The sequence below is a fragment of the Dreissena polymorpha genome, chromosome 4 (genome assembly GCF_020536995.1).
Source record: "Dreissena polymorpha isolate Duluth1 chromosome 4, UMN_Dpol_1.0, whole genome shotgun sequence".
NCBI lineage: Eukaryota > Metazoa > Mollusca > Bivalvia > Myida > Dreissenidae > Dreissena > Dreissena polymorpha.
The window spans coordinates 53,355,110-53,378,512 of NC_068358.1; the positions used below are offsets into that span (position 1 = coordinate 53,355,110).

The 23,403-nt window shown below is 35.8% G+C and overlaps 1 protein-coding gene and 2 long non-coding RNA genes across 3 annotated transcripts; all 3 read left to right on the top strand.

Moving 5' to 3' along the window:
- The first annotated feature begins 156 nt into the window (after positions 1–156).
- Positions 157–5,064, top strand: LOC127876144 (uncharacterized). Its single transcript, XR_008047681.1, has 3 exons — positions 157–190; positions 947–1,058; positions 3,388–5,064. It is a non-coding gene; the product is annotated as an uncharacterized LOC127876144 (long non-coding RNA).
- A 5,229-nt stretch (positions 5,065–10,293) lies between these two features.
- On the top strand, positions 10,294–12,844 carry LOC127876127 (uncharacterized). The gene is made up of 2 exons (XM_052421122.1): positions 10,294–11,035; positions 12,331–12,844. Exons 1-2 carry the CDS (start codon positions 10,734–10,736, stop codon positions 12,398–12,400), a joined length of 372 nt encoding a protein of 123 aa, XP_052277082.1. The 5' UTR covers positions 10,294–10,733; the 3' UTR covers positions 12,401–12,844.
- Positions 12,845–19,301: 6,457 nt separating this feature from the next.
- Positions 19,302–22,712, top strand: LOC127876142 (uncharacterized). The gene is made up of 5 exons (XR_008047679.1): positions 19,302–20,136; positions 20,589–20,665; positions 20,863–20,958; positions 21,564–21,645; positions 21,939–22,712. It is a non-coding gene; the product is annotated as an uncharacterized LOC127876142 (long non-coding RNA).
- The last annotated feature ends 691 nt before the right edge of the window (positions 22,713–23,403 follow it).

The window sequence follows — 23,403 nt, forward strand, 5'->3', positions numbered from 1 at the left end:
CCGAATAATAAAATATAGGGCCGAATGAGCCTGGTCGATTTGGGGCCGAATGAGCTTGGGGCCGAAAGAGCGTGAAATTTCGGTCTGGGCCGAAAGAGCTTGGGTCCGAAAGAGCCTGCTACCCGGTTATTTACCCTTTGTTCAGTTTCGGTAGGCCGTTGAACATGAAACACGTGTCTTAATAAATTAAGTAAGCGTGGGTGCTTTAAAGAGACTTTTTAAGATATAATGATAAGCATTGATCTTTCAATTATGTTGAAACTGTCTAGTTGTTAGTAACTTTTTCACATATCAACAAACTTGCAAATAAGGTCATGTTCCAAATTCCAATGGAATTATGGAGGTTTCGTACCACTGACGTTTCGTAACGTTGAATTATGTGTAGAAAAGATTAAGTGGGTTCTTCTTAGTTGGAATCAATAACGTGAACCGTATAGGTGTGACTACTATTGAGGATCTTTTGCACATTTGCTTGACGCCTCTCTTGACGCAATTGTTATCGGATCTTCACCAAACTTCATAAAAATGTGTAAGACAATACAATCTTGGTTAAGTTCGATAATCAGCTAAATTTACCGAGGCATTTCTGAGTTATGGCTCTTGAATCATAAAAAAATTGAGTTTCCGCTCGAAAAATGCTCATAACTTCTATGTCGCTTCAGATGTAACTTACATATTTGGTATGCATGTGTATATGGACAAGGCCTTTCATTGAGCACTCAAATTTTGACCCCTTTGACCTTGACCTTGAACTTAGGGCCCGCGTTTAGGTTTCAAAATCTGCATGATTTAGGTTTCGAAAAAGCGTTTTTTGGGGGCATATGTCTTCCAATGAGACAGCTCTTGTTTTTTCAGGTCTCAAGAAATTCTACTGACAATAGTGATACATGACGGCCTGTTTGTTGTAGCAGTCTGTCTAAGAGTACTTCCTTTGGGCTGTTTGCAGGATAGTCACTAGCACTTCATGCTGTCTGCAGGATAGTCACTAGCACTTCATGCTGTCTGCAGGATAGTCACTAGCACTTCATGCTTTTCCTGTTGGTGCCGATGGTATTTAGGTAAACTGAGTTTTTTTGTTACCTTTTCCTGTGCTAAAAATGTATTTTTCAATGTAAGCCACTGTTTATAATCTGCAGAATTGCTATGAAATGCCAACATTTTAGTTCAGGAGTACAACATGACAGTTAAAGTAACTGTATTCTAGTTATAAGATTCAGTAATTCCAGAGTTCTGTGCCCATGAATATGTCTGACAAAGCTACACTGGGGAACATGTTTTTATAGCAATTTGTAAAGCGCTAGTTCGTAAAGAAACGCCTAACAACGTTTGAGAAAGGGTATAATAGAGTTAGTCTGTCAGGGTTCGCCAAAACCGTCGGTCCGCCGGTCCTGACCGGCAAATTTTTCTCAGGACCGACAAGTGATTTAAGATAATCGGTCCGACTGACCGACACAATCGCATGAAAAATGGTTTCAAAAAGATCTCTCAAATTGTATAATAATAATAATGTGCTATTAAATTAATAGAAGGTAAATGCTTTTTGTACAACTACTGTCAAAATCCTTTTTTTCTTACCTTCATTTTGATGTTTAAAGTTGAATTAGAATTGACTATCACATCCGAGTTCAAAATCAATGGTCTTTGTTAAAAAAAGCAACCGAGTGCGTCCGCCATTTTGTTTGTTCCATTTATTTTCTCCACAACAAAAACCGCATGAAAACTTGTTTCAACAGGCATTTGTGAGCATTATTGTTAAATAGTTTCATTATTATATTGTTCTGGGAAGGATATATTTCAATTTACATACCAACAATTTCTGAAATCAAAATTAGATTTTTCACCCGATGTACTATATTTCGGATATTTTAAAATTCGGACATAGGGATATTTATGTGTTGATTTGTTGTTGATAGTTTGTAGCAATATGTTTTGTGTTATTTCATACAACAAGAATGAATGGTGGTAATTATCATGGGCCTTTCTATCAAGAAATAGGTGTGAAATACATTCATTTAATTGAACCTGGAAATCAACCACCTCAGCTAAGAGAAAATATTTTAACAATAGGTGTTGTTTTAGACCTTGTGAATTGGCAAATAAACAGAAATTTAAGTGATCCAAAGTATAGTGAATGGGTGTGTGCATTTAAGTCAAACTTGATTGATTGGATGTCACCCTAACTTTTCAAGAACACGGATTTGTAGAGCTGTGGAGGCTAAAAAACAGTTTGACAAAAAGAAGTCTAAAAAGTATGCCTTTGGTTTATATGTGGTTTATTATTAATATAATAATTGTTTAATTATATCGACATTGGACATGTTTTAATTGTATTTTAATGTGATCAGAACCAATAAACATCTAAAAGTTACTTCTTTTGTTGTGATTTGCTGTTATAGTTTAGTCGGACAGTGGGACTGACAGAAACTGTTTCGGACTGACAAAAATTTCAAGTCTGTCAGTCCGAATGACTGACAGATTTTTCAAGTTTTGGCGAACCCTGGTCTGTAAGCGTACTGGTCTGTCTTTCTGCATAAAATATTAAAGGAAAGTTTGTGGAGCTAATTAGGTAGATTTTCTTGCGCAGGGATCAACTTATTTGTGAGAGAAGTTCCCATGCACTTAGTGATTGGCATGCATTTTACAAAGTGTTGAAAGATTGTAGAGCAAACAACTTGCACAATTCTCTACTGATTAAATGGAATCTTTAAATATTTCATTAGCATGAAGTGTACATTTGCAACACCTCATTGACCCTCACAGGTATCAATTTATTCCTGAATTATTATCGGCTCAAACTATCCATGCCTGTAACCAAGATATGTTGGTCTGAGTCTCATTTGTTACATAGCTCTAGATTAATTTCATGACAAACACAATTTTCTGTTTAAAGTAAGTAATCACAGAAATAAAAAAAATATCACAAGGTTATGAGCATTGATGATGTAAAAAATATATTTTAATTTACACACTTATGAAAAAGCTTCACAAATTCATATTTTACTTCAGTCTTTTAGATTTCCACCATTTACATTTTCAAAATAAAAAGCTGCCATGCATTTTCTCTATAGTTCTGAGTATGCAAGATAGACCACCCAGTGACATGTTTGCGTTTTCTTGGGCCCAACAGTGGTCAGACAGGGAGGCTAAAAGATCAGCTATATCATTAGTGTAACTTTGGATGGATTTTCAAATAGTTTGGCAGACATGATAAGAATGATTAGAATGGAGGTTGATTGCAAGAACCAGGCCCCAGACAAGTATTATGTTCACTATTAAAGATCTAATACAAACTCAACCCTAAAACATTGTTTAGAACACACATTTTTGAGAATGGATGAAAATTCAAATAAACTGATAATAATTTTCACAATTCTTTGTTAATTTCAGACATGATTGCGTGCCATGAAGTATACTGTTCGTTGGCGCTTTTCTATAACAAGGCGATACTGGCATTGGTATTTATCATAACTGCGCTACAAGATTTAAGGTAAGTTCTAAAGTGCCACAACAACGAGGTCAACATATCAAAGCTATGCAGTGCTTTGGCAAAATGATGCTACTACATGGTATACACAAGGTAAGTGCAGTAGTACAGTGTTGATGGCATGTTAGTGGTCACAGCTCAAAAAACAATTGTTGTATTAATGAGTCAGTAATTGGCCTTTCCTAGAAATACTGAATGTAAGCTGCTACATTAAGTGCTTGATAAACATGCTTTATGCCAACAAGTATACGAGACCGTGGTTGAACATTTGCAAGAAATCGCCCATGAAACAATAATATTCATTCCACCAAAGTGTCTAATATCACAGCAAAATTTGAAATTTTATTTAAATTAACCTGGGGATAAAATGCAGTGTTTTAGTTAGTAGTGAGGTCTGCGGTAAGAGTTGTCACGTTTTCTTGACGTGACGGCCATGTTGGCTGCCGCGCAGTAAAATTGTATTTCGTGAACATTGGCAAGCGTTGTGTTAGTATAGATTCAACACAAATAAATCTCGATGAAATCAGAAATGAACTTTGATTGTTACTGTGTGTTCTCCACGAACAATACATAATTACGCTACACAAACATCTTCTGGTTAAGATATGTGAAACTTAGTACTATCAGGGTTTTTTTTTAGAAAAAGGGGAAGACGCTGGACGCTGGGTAAAAGGGGAAAATAGAGCGCGAAAGAGAAATATTTGGGGAAAAAATAAAAACTGTTCATTTCAATGTCTATAACTCATCTTCAGACTTCAGGGTTTTTTTTTAGAACAAGAGGCATGTCTCTGACCTTTTTGTTCTCAAACACATAAAAAAGTATGATATTAAAGTCAAAGTCCTAAATAAAGTTGCAGGGATAGATCTAATAATGGGAAATATTTTCAACTGGGGCCTGGGGACGATGTCAATATTATGATTTCAATTTCATGATGAATGGGTAGATGATTTAGATCTGCTACAGTATTGGAAGGGAAAGGTGCGGCAGCTGCCGATTGTGTACTTTCACTTTCACAATGTTCGATGTTTATTACATGTACCTCCAAATTCTGCTGGGTTTCAGCGGTTTTTGATGATTCATTCTTAAAAAATGCGTCGACGCAACTAATATTTTCCGATACCGAACGTTTTATTTTGTTCGTGTATGAACGCCAATTGTGAGACTTTTTTCTGTTTTAACGTTTATATCTTGGCTTTCACATAACCCGGATGAAAATTCGACTGGTTTCCGGTATTTATTGACGAAACGCCATTCTCACGCAAGACCGGAATCCAGTAAAATAGTCCCCTAATTAATACGATTAGTTGCCAGGTTTTCATGACGCAATTTAAGAGCTATATTTAGAATCACTGGTATTCCCAGATTTGAGTGTTCGTCGGGAGAGAGAGAGAGAGCGAGATCGTTGTACATGTTACAAATCGGATAAGTGTCGACTTCCCAAAAGATAAAAAAAACCCATTCTTTGAGGGTAAAATATTATATTTTGGTGAAAAATTATATTTTTGGAGGGGAAAATGTATTTTTAGGGGAAAAATTCTGGAAGGGGAAGACGCCGGATATCGGTGTCACTTTCTTAGTAAAAAAAACCCCTGACTATGTCGACATGCATTTCACACTGCTGATACCTGAAAATAATGACATTCTCATTGAGTTAAATATTCAAATAAAGTAAGTAAGTTGTTTATTATCGTGACATGTGCAATGTAACAAAACATCATATTAATATATATACAAATATGCTTTGCATCCGACCTGATGGGTCTATAAGTCACCAAAACAGAAGTTATCAGAAAACAGAATAGTAAGTAAGAATATTTCAAAATATGTACAATAGCACCACATACACTGGTGCATATGGATAATATTTAACGAATATGAATATAAACGAAAAATTGTGTACAGGAATTAATGTCCATGGTATACTCATTAAGGACTATGCATAGATAACAGTTCGTCGTTTTAAATATGCTTTTACAATAAGTTTAGCCAGTTTTTGCGGACATAAAGACATAAGTATATTAAGTTTACTAATAGAATTGTGGTTTGTCAGCTCAGGTGATATATCCGCCAAGTGTATGTGCCGTAAATCATTGTAAGTATCACATTCAAACATAAAGTGTACTTCATCTTCTATACTATCAGCATGGCACAATCTACACGTCCTCTGTTCTTAAGGTTCTCCTACAAATCGCCCAGTTTCAACTCGTAATGGCAGTATACCCATTCTTAATTGGCACAACATTGATCGTTCATTCTTTTTTAGGTTAAGTTCAATGTATTCCTCTGTCTTGAATGTACTCTTAAAAAGTCGGTAAGTCCTTAATTTAGGAACATGCTGAATATCCTGGCTCCATTTATTGGCATAATAAAGATGAATCTGATCTTTGGCTTGTGAAAGATTTACCACTGTTTTATTTTCAAAATTGTTTGCCAGATCGATCGTACCGAGGATCTTTTTCAAATCTTGTGTCCAGTTGTTTTTTTCTGTGTGACTATTATAGTCAGCAATAAACACTTTCTTGGTGATTCTGTGATCGTCCATCTGTATGAGCTTGTTCCAGTACCGTAGCATGGAAAGCCAGCGTCGGTATACACTTGGAATCCATCCGGTGTCTCCGATCATTCCGAGAACTGGCGTGAACCGGTGAACGCCGAGAAAATACCGCATGGCTCTGTGTTGGACGTTGTCAATTGGTTGATACTGTTTATATCCCCAAACTGAAGAGCAGTAATCAATAATCGGTATGACACAAGAGCTGTATAGTTTATCAAATGTTTTGAAACCCAAGTCCTTTAGATGGTGCACTTTATTAATAATGCCACCTAATGCGTGTCCAGCTGCTTTACCTAGGGTGTCACAATTATGGGTATATTCATTTTTCTTGTGAAACAGTATACCAAGGTATCTGTATTTGTCGACTGTTTCAAGAATAGTGTCTTATATTTTGAAGGTAAACGTAGTTCTTTGTGTTCTACCTTGACGAAAATGCATGCATTTGGATTTGTTGCTGTTTATTAAATAACACTCTCCAACGCTTACACCAATTATGCACTGCGTCAAGCATAGTTTGAAGTTTTTCTTATGAGTCGCTAATCAGCACTATATCATCTGCATACATCAGAATTGACAGTTTAAGTTCTTCAATATTCATACCAATGTCAAGATCATTTACCTCTTTCACAAGGTCGGTCGGGAAAATTGCAAACAAGGTCGGCGACAGGTTGCAGCCTTGTTTTACGCCAGTTGCACAATCAAACCAGTCAGTAAGTTTATTGTTGATGCGTATAGTTGATACGGTTGATACGGTGCTTGAGTATATATTCTTTATAGAGTTGTATAGCTTTCCGTCGATTTTATTCAAAAGAAGTTTATAAAGTAACATATCCCGATCTATGTAATCAAAACAACGGCGGAGATCTATATAGGCTGTGAACACTTGTTTATTGTTCTATATTATACTGTTCAACGTAAACACATGATCTTCACACGACCGTTTTTTACGGAAGCTGTTTTGCTCATCAGCAAGCATGTCATTTAGTTCAAGGTATGATGTCAGTCTCATGTTCATAAACGACGTATACAATTTACTAACACACGATAGCAAGCTTATTCCTTGATAGTTCATTGAGATTCGAGGGTCTGTTTAAATAAATTTATCAGTGTCATAATATTTGAGTGTAGAGGCAAAATAACATATAACAGTTTCTCAATTTTTATATAATACTTATGAACTATGGTGGTGTGCAGGCTATTAATGACTGGCATGGTGGCTCTGGTGGTTGGGTGTAGCGGTGGATATCTCTTGGTTGTAGTAGTGTCAGTAGTTAGGGGCAGTATTAGTAATCCATAGGTATGTTGAGTTTATTGTGCATATTTTGCCAAAGAAGGTGGAGTTGTTCTGCTGCCTCCTCCTCCGCCATCCCCCCTCTTAATTGGGCGACACATGTCCCCAGCTCCTGCAGCGTAACATGCAGCAGCTGCTTCATGTGATGAGCACGTTCCTTCCACCTGAAGGCCTCCATTTTGTCCCCAAATCGTCGGTCCACCGTCTGGGTAGTTAGTGGGCTGGCGGGGGTTGCCCTGACTGGGGAACTGATGGGTGGGGCTCCTGGTGGGGAGTTCATAACTACATCATCATGAGAACTTTCCTTGTCTCTAGATTTTCTTTTGCTTGTTCTTTTTCTCTTGGGAGCAGGCCCGTCTAGCCCACGGTACACAGGTGGCCCTTGCGGGCTAATCCTGGGCGAATGTCAGAGGGGCTGGGGGGGCTCTAGGACAATTTGCTCTCCTTGGGGGACGGAACTTCCTGGCGGGGTTGACGCCTCAATCATCATCAACGTCAGGTGCAAACGTGGCAGCCTCAGCTCCACTCTTGTTCATCAGAATCAATGGTCCAGGGGTGAAGTGCACTTCTGCCCTGTTGGATTCTATCCCATCATCTAGTCTATTCACAGAGCCAAATTTTTTCTCAGCACGAGATTCAATTGCTGCTGCAGATCTACACAGTTCCACAATCTGCCCCCAGAGTGGCTGGCTGCACAGATGCCTCTCGTCGACGAAAATTCTGGTCAATGTCATGGTGGCTTGTACGAATTTCTCCAACACATCCTGTTGCTCTGACAGCATTATGACTGTATCTTCCCCCAGGGGAGACCTTCCCACGTGAGTCATCTTCTCAAGAAGCAAATCACAACAATAGACGAACGAGTACGAATCAACAACTAGCAATGCAGTTATGAATTTGAACAAATAAGTGTTTTGGTAAAAAAAAAGCCTACCTTCCGACCCACATTGTTTGGGGCATGTAACCAGAAACAAACCTATTTTTTTTAGGCCTTAACATTGGCCATATCTTTTGCAATATTGAAGATAGCAACTTGATATTTGGCATGCATGTGTATCTCATGGAGCTGAACATTTTGAGTGGTGAAAGGTCAAGGTCACCCTTCAAGGTCAAAAATAAAAAAATACAATCCTAGGGAAGTAATAAGCTTTAAAAGGGTGATAATTTCTAAACCTGCCAAATCATTTATTGAAATGTTATTTCTAAGCGGTGCAATAAAGGGCATTGTGTTTCTGATAAATATTTTTTTTTTAAATAACAGTTTTCTGGAAACTTTTTCCTTAACATGAACTTGTTTGTTAAAAGGATATAATAGGATGATGTTTCTACAGTTAAACTGTGCCTTTTTATAACATTTGAAGCTGAAGCAATTGTTGAAATATTGGACTTTATGTTGGAAAATAAATACTAGAACTTTTTTGCATTGGGAATATGACCCTATAGAAAACCCTTTACACATAATCATCATTCACCAATATTTTCTTTGTATGCAATTGGTGTGTTGTCCCAATAGAAATAACCCCACGCAAATAATTATACACAAATTGAACCTTAGAGAAAAACATTATATTCATGCTGGAAAACTCAAAAATTTCCTCCAGAACGGTAGACGTTGTCTTGTCCAGGAAGGGAACACACAGCGACATCTGTTCCATGGCCACGGTGTCTGTAGCTTCGTCAGCCATAAATCCAAACACACCTGCATCATAGCGCTCAGCAACCAGGTCATCAGTTATGATTTTATGCAGATGGATATCAACTCGTTCTGAATCTGTGGGGGAGTATATTTTGTTCTAGGATTGCATGTGTTTAAGTGTTTAAATAGAACCTGGTTGTAATTTGCCTGGTAGTGTAAAAGCAATAAGCTGGATTTTCATTACTTGCATATTTGGACCAGCATTTTCCCTTTTTGTACTTCTTTAACAGCTGCTTGTAGTGCACATACTGAGTATTGATTAGCTTTGTTTCGTGTTTTTTTTTTGTAATAGAGACAATCAGCGTTATAGATAATTTTTGACCCATGGGGTTAAATACCCCCATTTTTCAAAGCATTGGGTAAATGGTCAAATTTTGCCTTGCGTGAAGGTAATTTGCGAAAAGTAAAACAAGAATATAGCCGGGGTACAGACACACTACTTTAATCATGTTAAACACAATAAACCATTAAATATGTGTATTCCTTCATAGTAGGATTCTTAAAGTGTTTTTTTTTTTTTTTTAACTGTCCTTGGTTTATAGGCCCGTGAGCCACGGAAAACTTTTTTGCCAATTTTCAACAGTTGTTTTATGAGCGTTTAAGTGTGTCCTTTTTGATTTAAAAACAGAAGGAAATTAAATAATTCAGTATTGGCAGTACAATATGTTTTCTTGATACAACTTTTGCCATATTAAAAGAATCAATTTTACTTTGAGAAGTAATTTGATTTGACTTCAAAGAAGCCATGCTTACCTCTTCATGTAAATAAACACATAAAAATCAATACTAAATTTACCATGCGTCTAGATGATACAGCACTGCTTTCCACAGGATTTTTGTCAAACGCCCCGGGGCTGATAGGGGTGGTTCGGGAGTGGTGCCCCCTCCCAACGTTGATTTTTTTTTTAAATTTAACGTGTCTATTCACATTCTGTGGTTCGCTATAACTCAGTGTCATAATATTTGAGTGTAGAGGCTAAATAACATATAACAGTTTCTCAATTTTTATATAATACTTATAAACTATGGTGGTGTGGAGGCTATTAATGACTGGCATGGTGGCTCTGGTGGTTGGGTGTAGCGGTGGATATCTCTTGGTTGGGTGTAGCAGTGGCAGTAGTTAGGGGCAGTATTAGTTATCCATAGGTATGTTGAGTTTACTGTGCATATTTTGCCAAAGGAGGTGGAGTTGTTCTGCTGCCTCCTCCTCCGCCATCCCCCCTCTTAATTGGGCGACACATGTCCCCAGCTCCTGCAGCGTAACATGTAGCAGCTGCTCCATGTGATGAGCACGTTCCTTCCACCTGAAGGCCTCCATTTTGTCCCCAAATCGTTGGTCCACCGTCTGGGTAGTTAGTGGGCTGGCAGGGGTTGCCCTGACTGGGGAACTGATGGGTGGGGCTCCTGGCGGGGAGTTCATAACTTCATCATCATGAGAACTTAACTCGTTGTTTTGTGTGAATCTAAACAATGTGAATATTACATATTGTTATTGTATACATACTTTCCTCGTCTCTAGATTTTCTTTTGCTTGTTCTTTTTCTCTTGGGAGCAGGCCAGTCTAGTCCACGGTACACGGGTGGCCCTTGCAAGCTAATCCTGGGCGAACGTCTGAGGGTCTGGTGGGGCTCCAGGACAATTCGCTCTCCTTGTGTGGTGGAACTTCCTGGCGGGGTTGACGCCTCATCATCAACGTCAGGTGCAAACATGGCAGCCCCAGCTCCACTCTTGTTCATCAGAATTAATGGTCCAGGGGTGAAGTGCATTTCTGCCCTGCGGGATTCTATCCCATCATCTAGTCTATTCACAGAGCCAAATTTTTTCTCAGCACGGGATTCAATGGCTGCCGCAGATCTACACAGTTCCACAATCTGCCCCCAGAGTGGCTGGCTGCATAAATGCCTCTCGTCAACGAAAATTCTGGTCAATGTCATGGTGGCTTGTACGAATTTCTCCAACACATCCTGTTGCTCTGACAGCATTATGACTGTATATTCCCGCAGGGCCAGGTGAGTCATCTTCTCAAGAAGCAAATCACAACAATATACGAACGAGTACGAATCAACAACTAGCAATGCAGTTATAAAATTGAACAAATAAGTGTTTTGGTAAAAAAAAAGCCTGCCTACCGATCCACATTGTTTGGGGCATGTAACCAGAAACAAACCTATTTTTTTTAGGCCTTAACATTGGCCATATCTTTTGCAATATTGAAGATAGCAACTTGATATTTGGCGTGCATGTTTATCTCATGGAGCTGAACATTTTGAGTGGTGAAAGGTCAAGGTCACCCTTCAAGGTCAAAAATAAAAAAATACAATCCTAGGGAAGTAATAAGCTTTAAAAGGGTGATAATTTCTAAACCTGCAAATTATTTATTGAAATGTTATTTCAAAGCGGCGCAATATGGGGCATTGTTTTTCTGATAAATAACTCTTTTTTAAATAACAGTTTTCTAGAAACTTTTTCCTTAACATGATACTTGTTTGTTAAAAGGATATAATAGGTTAATGTTTCTACAGTTAAACTGTGCCTTTTTAACCAGGTTTTCCGAAGGAAAAAACTGGTTATTAGATTGGCGAATGCGGGCGGGCTGGCAGGCGGGCGGAACAAGCTTGTCCGGGCCATAACTATGCCGTTCATTGTCAGATTTTTAAAAACATTTGGCACATTTGTTCACCATCATTGGACGGTGTGTCGCGCGAAATAATTTTGTCGATATCTCCAAGGTCAAGGTCACACTTTGAGTTCAAAGGTCAAAAATGGCCATAAATGAGCTTGTCCTGGCCATAACTATGTCATTCATTGTGAGATTTTAAAATCATTTGGCACATTTGTTCACCATCATTGGGACGGTGTGTCGCACGAAAGAATCACGTCAATATCTCCAATGTCAAGGTCGCCACGACTAAAAAAAGATTTTTTTTAAAAACAAACTTACAAAGGGGGTTAATTTTGTTTGTTCATTTCAAAAGTTCAGTTTGAGTTTTCTCCCTTTATCAGATTTTTTTTCACAATGAAAACCTGGTTTTGTGACAATTTTGTCCCTTGTTTAAACATTTGAAGCTGAAGCAATCGTTGAAATATTGGACTTTATGTGGGAAAATAGATACTAGAACTTTTTTTGCATTGGGAATATGACCCTATAGAAAACCCTTTACACATAATCATCATTCACCAATATTTTCTTTGTATGCAATTGGTGTGTTGTCCAAATAGAAATAACCCCATGCAAATAATTATACACAAATTGAACCTTAGAGAGAAACATATTCATGCTGGAAAACCCAAAAATTTCCTCCAGAAAGCTGACGTTGTCTTGTCCACGAAGGGAACACACAGCGACATCTGTTCCATGGCCACGGTGTCTGTAGCTTCGTCAGCCATAAATCCAAACACACCTGCATCATAGCGCTCAGCAACCAGGTCATCAGTTATGATTTTATGCAGATGGATATCAACTCGTTCTGAATCTGTGGGGGAGTATATTTTGTTCTAGGATTGCATGTGTTTAAGTGTTTAAATAGAACCTGGTTGTAATTTGCCTGGTAGTGTAAAAGCAATAAACTGGATTTTCATTACTTGCATATTTGGACCAGCATTTTCCCTTTTTGTACTTCTTTAACAGCTGCTTGTAGTGCACATACTGAGTATTGATTAGCTTTGTTTCGTGTTGATTTTTTTTGTAATAGAGACAATCAACGTTATAGATAATTTTTGACCCATGGGGTTAAATACCCTCATTTTTCAAAGCATTGGGTCAATGGTCAAATTTTGCCTTGCGTGAAGGTAATTTGCGAAAAGTAAAACAAGAATATAGCCGGGGTACAGACACACTACTTTAATCATGTTAAACACAATAAACCATTAAATATGTGTATTCCTTCATAGTAGGTTTCTTAAAGTGTTTTTTTGTTTTTTTAACTGTCCTTGGTTTATAGGCCCGTGAGCCACGGAAAACTTTTTTGCCAATTTTCAACAGTTGTTTTATGAGCGTCTAAGTGTGTCCTTTTTGATTTGAAAACAGAGGAAATTAAATAATTCAGTATTGGCAGTACAATATGTTTACTCGATACAACTTTTGCCGTATTAAAAGAATCAATTTTACTTTGAGAAGTAATTTGATTTGACTTCAAAGAAGCCATGCTTACCTCTTCATGTAAATAAACACATAAAAATCAATACTAAATTTACCATGTGTCTAGATGATACAGCACTGCTTTCCACAGGATTTTTGTCAAATGCCCCGGGGCTGATAGGGGTGATTCGGGAGTGGTGTCCCCTCCCAACGTTGATTTTTCTTTTTAATTTAACGTGTTGATTCACATTCGGTGGTTCGCTATAACTCAAAGAAAAACAGCGTCAAAAGACGTAATTTGGTGCGCTATGACTCTTCAAGAAAATCCCCCAGTCATTAAAAATATACATAATTTTTTTTTGTTTAATTGTTTTAAAACTTTCCTGTACAGATAGTAAAATCCCGACTCGAACGATTCCCCAATACATCCTTTTCAACTCGACTCTATTACTGTATACTTACTACTATTCAAATTTCTATTTATTACCTGATAATCCTGTTTATTCCTTTTTATAAATCACTTTCTGGTAAACATTTACGATAAAAGCTCTCAATTATTTCTTTAACCCAAAGCTTGCCATTTTTTTTATAGATCAAATAAATTTTAAGTCACTATTTATAGATTTGATGAAATATTGCCTCTGAACATGCGTCAATCCCCTGGCGTATTGTGTGCTTGTTAAAACGATACACACATGCTTTCTATGCAAATGACGCGACGTTGTACATTATGCATAATTTTTGCCCTCTTTTTAATTGAGAAAAAGATTTGACACAAAATAAATTTGCACTGCTAACTTGAAGCAAGAATATTTTAACGTTGCGGTAACATTTACATTCAGAAGTGTGTTTCGGATAAAAAACGCGTTAACATCGACTTACGGGAATGGGTTTCGGATTACAAATTGAATAATTCCCATTTGAGATTTCAACAAATATTAACATTTGCGTTAAGAATTCAACAATTATTTGTTTAAACACTTTACGAGTCGAAAAAAATATTTTGATGGAATTATGCATGAAATTCACGTTGTCCATGAGGATTACGGCTGGTTGCCATTATCAGTCTTCTAAGTATCGATTATCGGACGAAACATTTACAAGTGTGCGTAATTAATTGAACGAAAATTTGTTAAAGCACATTACGTGTCGAATAAATGTCAGAAAAACGAGGTGAATCAGTTCTATAAATGGACATGATGAAATATACATGTACTGGAATTATATTGTTATCGCATAATTGTAACCGGGTGTTTTTTGCACAACGGTCTCGCTATAAGTAATTAATTGTTTACCACTTGCAATTAATTTCTCATAATAATTATGAGTCATAGGTAACAGTTGTTTACAGTAAAAAGGTGTGATGATGATGCCCGAAACCGTCTTTAATGTACTGTTCTAGTTACTGGTTTTATATTACGTAAATGGTACTACTTCTTGCCAATCAAGCTGCGATAAACTCTTACTTCATGCCCGACTTCAATCAAAAATAATTGTCGATAGACAACCCCGCCCTCATAAGCATTCGCTTAACCGATTGGACGATGAACAACACAGTTTGACGACTGGAAAGTTACCTGATACATCCTTGTCAGCATTTAAATGACTGTGTAATGTGGCTAGAATAATCGATACGCGCATCATGCTATTCTCTTGTCAGTGGATTATCCATTAACCCCATGTGGTGTTTATGGCGATTACTTGTGAAAGTATGTACCGAGTGCTCTTTTAAAACAGGGGAATATTGATACACTGATACAGGGAATATTGATACACTGATAGAGAAACCTTGATTTTTTTTGACAATCTCAACTTTCTTTTACTGAAAAATACACTGAGCGAAAAATTTCACATGCCCCGGGGACCCTGATTTCGAAATTCAAGCCCCCAGCGAGATTGTTAAATGGCCTGTGGAAAGCCCTGAATACAGAGTATACATACCGACTGGCAAACTATTTCTACAATCCAGCGCACAAATTAGCTCTTATTTTTATGATAACCAGTCTCATTTTGGCGAAAGACAATCGGCTGTTTATATTTTTTGTTTACGTTGTACGCAGAGAATTTACATCCTTTGCGTAAGTCCAGATTGGCTTGCTTAAACGTACGCACGGATATGATAAATTGAGTGTATCTTGATATTTCTAATGCGTATATTACGCTGATACGCAGTTTATCTAGAATGCTGGACAATAAACAGTATCAAGACTCATGATTGGTAAATAATATGATATTTTAAAAACTTATCGAAAAACAAGGTTCCCATGCTAAAAACAGATGAAAGTGCCAATCTTCTTTCTGTGATGGCATTACGTATGACTCTATTAAGACCAAGTGGAATCCGTCCAACATTCTGCCCATTGGTGATGTCATACATAGAGCTGCATCGATTCGATCTGATGCATCTAAAATCGGTTTTAAATGCGTCGATTCAATTACGATACCAACCCTACCAAATTCAATTTGATTCTTTAACATATAGACATAGATACGTAAAGCGCGCTGTACTCTTTACCTGTTATATCTACGTGCGCGATTGGTTACTTATTACTTAAGTAATCCAATCAATAAGCGCGTTGCAGTCTACTTTCAGAAAAAGTGTCAAAATGGCTGAAAAAGTTGGGGCCGACAAATTGAAATTATCAGATGCACCTAAAAACTAACATCAACAGTGTGGCAGTATTTTGGGTTTCAGGATGGTAGCCCTCCCGATAAAGCTACGCGTATAAGCTAAAATCAAAAGTGTGACAGTATTTTGGGTTTCGGGATGGTAGCCCTCCCAATAAAGCTACGTGTATACTGTGCTTCACGGACGTGGCGTACCCTAAGTCCGGCTCAACCACTAATCTAATGCAACATGTCAAACGCAAACATAACGTTGATTTAGCAGAAGGTAGCACCAGTGCAACTACTCAAGTCGCCAGCCTTATTATTATTTATTTATTTATTGTATTTTTGTGTAGTCAACACAATCTTCTAGTCAGAAGTTTATTGATATTAATGTTGAGTTCCTAATTTGCTATTCTTTTTTATGTGTTTTATTGAAATATTGACATAGTTTGTCAGAAAATTGGCAGTTTCTTGCTAAATATTTCTTACAAATGTTAATTTAACCCACTTTCAACAGTTTTTAAAATGCTGTTGAACCCACCAAACTACATCTAACAAAGACACAATTGCCCAAGTTATCTAGGTATGCAACACATTTGATTATCAAAAAACTGTCATCAGTAATTGATTGTAGCGCGTAGTCGCGAGTCATCTAATGGGGCAAGTTCTATTCTTTGTATTTCATGAAAGGTGCTATTACTTGGCTACTTGCAGTACGGATTTTAACCATGGAATTTTTTAAGTCATACAACTGCGGATTCGTATTGCTTCCCAAACTAGCTCGATGGATTCCAAAGTGTTGTTCGATTGGGTCTTGGTTAAATTTTTCAGTCAAAACAATTTCCATTCCTTGGTTTAAACAAAACTTGAAACAATCTATCACAGAATTTACAGTGATGTAAAACCTGTCTAATGTTTGGTAGCTTAGCATCATTCCATTTATCTGGCCTTTAGTAAATGTACCCCGTCTATTTTCCATACTTTTTTTTCATTCTGCAAAGTGTCCTAGGAACTCTTGTTTTAAATATAGAAATCTAATATCATTCACATCTGTACTCTTTCAAATTTTCATTTCCATTCCGAATGGCTTCACCAAGATGCCTGGTATTCAGACAATCAAAAAATCTATCCATATGTCAAATGAATTTGACAGTTTCTGTCATACAATCATCATTAATCAGCTCAAAAGCATGGGCAACAAACAGTAGATGAAAGGACTTGAGTAGCTAGTTTCACTTTCATTGCACCAAATGAAGTCGTATTGATATGTTCTTTTGTGAGTTTTGGAAAAAGTCTGTAAAGGCCACAACAATGGTCCTTATATAGGTTTACAATATGCATCCATGATACAATCAATTCATGATTGTCTTTCCTTATTTTACGACTATTGCGATGAGAATACGAATTTGAAAAGTAATTTCTGGTATTTTTATTGAGGTGGGGTACATCACCGATAAAGAATATATCTGTAGGGTCATGAGAAAATACATTATTGCTTTTGTACTCAGTGCCATTTCTGCCTTCACGAAGATGAATAAAACGCCTGTTTGGTGATGCCCCATCACTTGTCATAAAGAGCACATTCAGACCAACATGCACTTCACATACCTCAACTGCTTCCCATAGCATGCAAAATAACTTATTGGTAGTTACTCCGTTAGTTGAAAAATGAGCAAGTGGAAATTTCAAATTTGATGAAATACCACATATCATCACGTCCAACACATCTTTCGCTTAACTGTCACATTAATTTTGTAGTTCGTTCAAATTGTTATTGATTAAGCCAAGATTCACATACAAGTTCACCAGTATGTCTATCATAAACAAGGTCACTCTTAATTTTTACTTCATCCTGATGCAACCCAACTATCCTTTGGTGATCTGTGTAGCCTGCAAGACAATTATTGGAAAGTTAAATTTATATATTAATATGTATATTAAAGCTGCACTCCTCCAGATTTAAAATAAATACAGAAAATAGAAAATGGTAGACATAGTTACCTTCAATCATAAACACTTCTTACCTGCAACGCCAAATAGAATAACACTATTTATTCACAAAACAGAATGCAATACCCACAGAGGTAAGCATTTCGTTTTTATACCAGTTAGGTGTTACCTAGGATAAGTGGCGTTACTATGCAGGTAAATCAAGAAATATAGCAAACCTTTGATGGCGACATAAAACCAATAATACTAGCATTTTGCTTGACAAGTAATAAATATGCCATAATCCAACTGTTTGTTGATTGGCAAGGAATGTTGTACCAATACCCTGACAATAGCTAAAAGACAAAACTATAACAACCATTAATCTGTATCAAGTAAGAATGATAAAATTATGCCTTCATAGTTGTTCTGCTTTCTATAAGTTAACCTACAGACAGCATAAGGTTAGTTACTTATTTGTAATACATCAGCATTTGTAGAATTAATAGTACATCAGTCTATCTGGTCTTTGTCTTCTTCTCATAGGGTGGAGATGTTGTTGTTGCTGTTGTTGAAATCTTCTAAAAAATCTTACTAAATTGTGATGAATAGTAATTAATTGTTGAATCGAAAAAGATGGAAGAAGCCAAAAAATGAAGCCAAAAATTACCAATTTCACGATCTGTAGAATATCTGTAAGAACTTGTTGTGTCGTTGTAGCATACAACTCTTCCTCAATCATAGTTGTGGCGGTGATGGTGGTGTTACTAGCATAACAGACAATTCTTCTAAATTGACTCCTCAAGATAACCGATATAGACATGACCAGTTGATTACACCTAATGTCCCCCTCTGCGGCGTCTATTGTTGTCAAATACTTCATTTTTGTTACATCTATTGTAGCATCATCAGTCCATCTGTTACAGCTTATTCTTTCTACTCATTCGACTCTGTTTGAAGTGTAGATACCATTGCCCTCGTATGGGCAGTCCAAATGTGTTTCCCCCTCAACAACACACACGTCTCGAAGTTCATAGCAAGAACTGTTTGTAACACTCATCCACAACATTATCATCAACATAATTAAAGTCATGATGTAATGTTATAATAAAAATAATAAGAAAGATACAAGTCGTAAATTGCGTGTCAGATATATAAAGTCGTCAATAAAGTGTCAGCGAAATATGCAAGTCTGTCGGTGCGTGTCAAATATACAAGCCAACAATTATTTTTTTTATCAAATATAATGTAGTTTAATCAGTGTCTTACCTGCAAAGCCAGATAGAATAATACTATTTATTTACAAAACAGAATGCAGTACCCATAGAGGTAAGCATGTAACCCTTCACTTTTTGTTAATAATAATAATGTTAAAAAGGTAGGTTGGGGTTCGTAGAAGTAAAACGAAGTAGATAACTGTTCTAGGAGTAATTTATTCTGTAGGTTGTGCAAAAATATCACAAGATATCAAGAATAGATATCAAGGATACAACCTAAAAGATAAATAAACAACACAAATATTAAATTACCACATTATATGAAATATAGACTATGTTGCTATTGATGAATACATGAAAAGACATAGTATATGAATATAAGACATATTAACATACATTATTGAATTTATATCAAAATTAGAATATTTAGACATCATCCAGTGGTTTAACATCATATGAATGAAGCCTAAACAAATGTTTAAAATAATATAAAACACAAAACAATGCCACAACAATAATACATATGTATGTATCTTTTATGCTTTAATACATCCTCTCAATCACTCTCTCCTGTTGTGACGGTTAGGATTGCAAATTAAGTGCATGTGTTTAAATATGTCTGCCTGGCCATTTCCAAAGTAAATTATTTACTTTAAAGAATCTCAAAACAATCCAAATTTCACATGCACAACAATGGCAAATAAATACACAGGACTCATTTGAACAATGCATTCTGATAATAGCAATAACCACGCACCTGCTATGCAAATTATTGCGCAATCGGTGTTCAGGCAAAAAGTTGACCGAAAAATGTGGGGTGTTTTTAACGCTTCACTACGAGCATCAAAGAAGTAATCCAAATGAAAAATTTGCATATGTGGGAGGAGATATGTCCAAATAAGCGGTATCTGACCTTGCCATGACCGGAAAAGAAAAAATCATTGCTCAAAAGTGAAAGTGAAAAATTCGAAGGCCAATATTTTGCAGAAAGAAGGCAGATTCACTTGAAATTTAGCTTATAATAAATCAATTATTGTGTTTTTTAATAAATCCTAACCATTTGGATCATGTATATGCACGTGAAATAATATTTATTTATTTATTTCCAACACCACTATACCTGTGCAGTAGAGTTACTCCCCTTTCCGCGGAATTATTACATTGTTGTTACGGTGAATGCGGGAGCGATCTTTTGAGCAGTTTTACGGATATCGGTACGATAAACACAGTATTTGTTTGGCAGGAAGAGAAATCGTCTCATCAGGTATCGATGCAGGTATAAATTCACTTAAATCACCTAAATTACTGTGTTAATTATGTCAAAGAAAATCTGTTCCAGATCGTACCCGCGCCATGTCGTACCGGACTTGTCTTCATTTGTAACAAATGTAAAATGAAACTTCTGTGATTGATCATAATCATAAACTTAAAAGCTACGTTACGTTATTAGTTTTAAGTTGATTATACATTTAGGGAGCATTATAATTCACACACCATCTCATTATTAGTTTTGTTAACGTCTTAAAACTGCTATAATTAATTTCAGTTCTTATTTCATTGACGTGATTAATATACAAAAAATAAATGGATATTATTATATATTAATGTTATGTTCTAGAATTAACCTTTGCAAAATTGAGAATGCAATGCTTAGACTCGGTTATTGTGTCGCAGGTTTTGTGCATACCGGTATTGATTTTTTTTTATTATTTACTTTTTATTTTATAGAGAACATGACTGACAAAGATCTATTTGACAGTGATTATGATGGGATTTCACAAATACATGAGCACAGTTACATTGTGGTAAGTAACATTTTAAGCAGTTGCATGTTGAAGACATTGAATTTGATGGTTAATAATTATATCCTGAATTTAAACTTACTTATTTATTAATACAGAATATACACATATGCCCCTACTGTAAGAAATAATATTATTGTGGGAAATGTAATTTGTAAGTATGATGACAAAAATATGTTTATGTCTGTTCATTTGCATAGATATCGGACTCTGACGAGACACGACCACCTTCACCTTTTGGTTGACAGGAATATTCCAGTGAAAGATCAGTTGTTCAATAGCCTTTTTTACAAACAGTATGTGTGACTGCATCTTATTATTAATTTTAATATTACTATTAAAATTAAATTGAAAGTTACTTCATTTGGCAAAGGAATTCCAGTTATTTCATCATATGGCGCTACATTAAAAAGATTACTTAAATGGATGAAATATTAAATGCCCTTACAATTGGCTAATTTTGATCTCAGCATGATTTTTTAGCAAACTTTGAAAAAAAGAAACATTGAATCAGTAAAAGCTTGTAGAAAACATTTTCGGTTAAATGTTCTGTTCTTTCAGTTTGTCAGTATCACTTAATTAATATTTGCATGCAGTGCACTGTTATATTTCAGCATCTTGGGAGTTCCTTTCATGAAGAAAACAAGCTCTTAATTAATGTTTCGACAATTATTTACTTAATCCAAGAAGTTGTTTAAAGATATTGAGCTGTTACATACATTCGCATATTATGAGTTCGAAACTTCTTACAGTAATTATTATAATATTTTTTTAATTATTTATTATATGTTTATCTTTTTTTGAATAGGTGTGTGTTAAACTATTCTAACAAATAGTGTTTCTGTTTCATCTTACAAAAGAATATAAGATTTAATATAGCAATGCATTCTCGATCTTTCAGAATTCCTGGTGCTGCCATTCCTAATCAATCGACATATCAGAATTCTGGATAAGAATTCAGATTACTGGCTGCATATTCAACCGTAAGTGTTTTTCCTGTTCAATTTAACTGCTAGTTCATAAATAAAATTTTGTTTAAGAGAAATTATATTACTTTCACAATTTTCTTAAATACCAGGTTGTATCACATTTGTATTGGGTGGGTGGGGCAGTTGTACATGTTTTGGATAATGTTTTTTTTTTTTAAATACTAACCAAATAAGTGTTTGTTTTTACAACATTTATTCTTGTTTTGTTGTACATTATTTCAACTGTGATATTAAATCACATGCAAATTTGCAATTTAGAAAAATCAACTTTTTATTGTCTATTTCAGGAATTTTGGGGTCCTGCGTTGGTGGGGGGTAATGTGTTTCAGACCAGAATCCTGCTGGACCATCCAATTGCAAGGACATCTAACATAGCTGAAATGTATCTGTAATGAATTATTAAAAGTTTGGATAAAAAAAGTGTTCTTTAATCATTATTTTAAACAAATTATACACCCAGGTTGACTATTTTGAAAAAATGAAAAATGGCAACTTTTACACAAGGGATTTTTCAATGTTTCCACATTCACTAACATTACTTTAGACAATGTAAGATGGACAAACCATACATATTTGGAAATGGTTTACTAATACCTATCAGAAAATGTATAATTTTACTGGGTTTATGTCAATTTTCAAAATCAGTGGTTATTGCTACTGATAATACAATAATACAAACCTTATAAATGAACCCACACAATTCAATAAACTGTCAGTGTCATAACCGACATCTTGTCATGAGGAAATCCTGCTGCCAACTGAGTAAGGTGGCAAACTTAATCCAAAGGCAGATAACCAACATTTAACTCAAACCGATTTATACAAGAAAGAGACAAAGTTTAAAAACAACCATATACCGGGTAAACAAGGGAGACAACATTAACAGTCCTTTCAATATATTGGGTTATCATCAGATCAAGTTTCCTTGCACAAAAAAACAATTGAAAAATATTTGAAACTGAAAACAATTACACCTATTAATTATCATAACCTATATATATATATATAGAAGAAATATTCTACATAATATGTCACTTCTTCACAACTGGACGATCTATTATCTTCCTGTTGCACACGCTTTGCAATAATGTCTGCAAGTTTCTTACAGAATGACTTATCAGACTTACCTGGTAAATTTAAAACGGTTACTGTCCATGTGTCAGTTAGTGTGACTGTGTCATCAGTTCTGCTGAAACAACAAAAGGAAACCCATGAAGTTGTTTAGATTCTTACTATAGCTGCACTATAACGACTATATACAGCAAGTATAATAAATCACATCTGATATGTGTTGGGGGTGTGTTTGTAAAGGTTATGTGTCACATGTAATTAGTGTCTTATAGTAATATATGAGATCTTGCTCATCAGATTTTGATCCATCACACCCCTTACTAAAAAAAAATTGGTCGCAAGAAAAGCAGCTAGCATCAACACACTTGTTTTTAAATCACACAATGTTAAAAGATCGATCTTAAAGTGATTGGTGAATTAAAGGGGCCTTTTCACAGATTTTGGCATTTTTTAAATTATTCATTAAATGCTTTATATCGATAAATGTAAACATTGGATCGTAAAAGCTCCAGTAAAAAATCAAGAATAAAATTAAAAAAAGGAAAAGAACATTGCCCGGACCAGGTTTCGAACTAGTGACCCCTGGAGTCCTGCCAGAGTCCTGAAGTAAAAACGCTATAGCCTACTGAGCTATTCCGCCGATTACATATTCTAGAAGTATTTTATACGTTATATAAGCAA